General features: G+C 57.3%; 1 protein-coding gene across 1 annotated transcript in view; it reads left to right on the top strand.

Annotated features, from left to right (window-relative positions):
* Positions 1-304: 304 nt before the first annotated feature.
* LOC104082089 (membrane primary amine oxidase-like) overlaps positions 305-1,034 on the top strand; it is a gene marked incomplete at its 3' end in the record, with an annotated part of 1,541 nt that continues 811 nt past the window's right edge. The window contains exon 1 of the mRNA XM_009585066.1: positions 305-1,022. Coding sequence (XP_009583361.1) covers positions 305-1,022 — 718 coding nt within the window. The remainder of the gene's footprint in view (positions 1,023-1,034) is intronic.

Genomic DNA, 1,034 nt, shown 5'->3' with positions numbered 1-1,034 from the left:
GCCTCAGGAAGCTAGGTTGGACTGAAAAAGTAACAGAATTATGTGAAACTTGTCTGAGTCACTGACCCTGCATCTCCACTAGTTCTTTCAGGGCACTGCTCGTGGAGGAGGACAGAGAAGGCTGCAGCTGAGAGAGGAGATCTGCCCTTTCTGGTCACCACGAATTTCAGATCTCCTCCCCTAGCCTCTCCCAGTCTTTTGTACTTTCCGTGCTAATCCATCCAGTGCAGCGTAAACTGACAGAGGCAGCAGCTAGAAACCCTGCTCTGAAAGCTGCTGTGAATGCCTCAGGACCAGCAGCAGCATGCACATGAAAACTGTGCTCATCCTCCTCCTTCTGGCTTTAGCCACGATATTTGCTTTAGTCTGTGTGTTGCTGACCAGAGGAAGGGCCCCCAGCACCTGCCAGCACCAGCCCCCGGAGCAGGAGGACACCGATGACGGCCAGAGCCTGGTCTTTGCTGATCTGACACCCGAAGAGATGGTGCAAGTGGTGCGGTACCTGCAGGGAAACCTTGGGGTGCAGCTGGTTGACGCCTCGCGTGCAAAGCCCTCCGACAACTGCATCGCCTCCGTCGACGTGCAGGTCCCCGCCAAGGCAGATGTGCTGCGGTTCCTGGATGGTGGGGGGGCTCGCCCCTCCCGGGAGGCGCTGGCTGTGCTGTACTTTGGGAACCAGCCAGACCCCAACGTCACGGAGTACGTGGTGGGTCCGCTGCCGACGCCGGCGTATCACCGGGATGTCACGGTGCAGAAGTACGGGGGGAAGGTGCCGTACCACCGCAGACCGACGCTGGCTGTTGAATACCAACAGATTGCAGGGTTTTTAAAAAGCCAAGTGTTCCCCACAGCACCATTTTTCATGCATCAAGTAATGGAGTACGACGGAGCCAGTCTAGCAGCCCTGACAGCTGCTCCCCGTGGATTCCAGTCTGGAGATCGGATCACCTGGTTCATTTTGTTTCAGAACGTGAGTGGGTTCTTTGTGCACCCGGTGGGGCTGGAGGTGCTGGTGGACCACAGACACACGGACC

This window comes from Fulmarus glacialis, unplaced genomic scaffold (assembly GCF_000690835.1).
Source record: "Fulmarus glacialis isolate BGI_N327 unplaced genomic scaffold, ASM69083v1 scaffold17069, whole genome shotgun sequence".
NCBI lineage: Eukaryota > Metazoa > Chordata > Aves > Procellariiformes > Procellariidae > Fulmarus > Fulmarus glacialis.
This window is presented reverse-complemented; position numbering and strand designations above follow the sequence as displayed.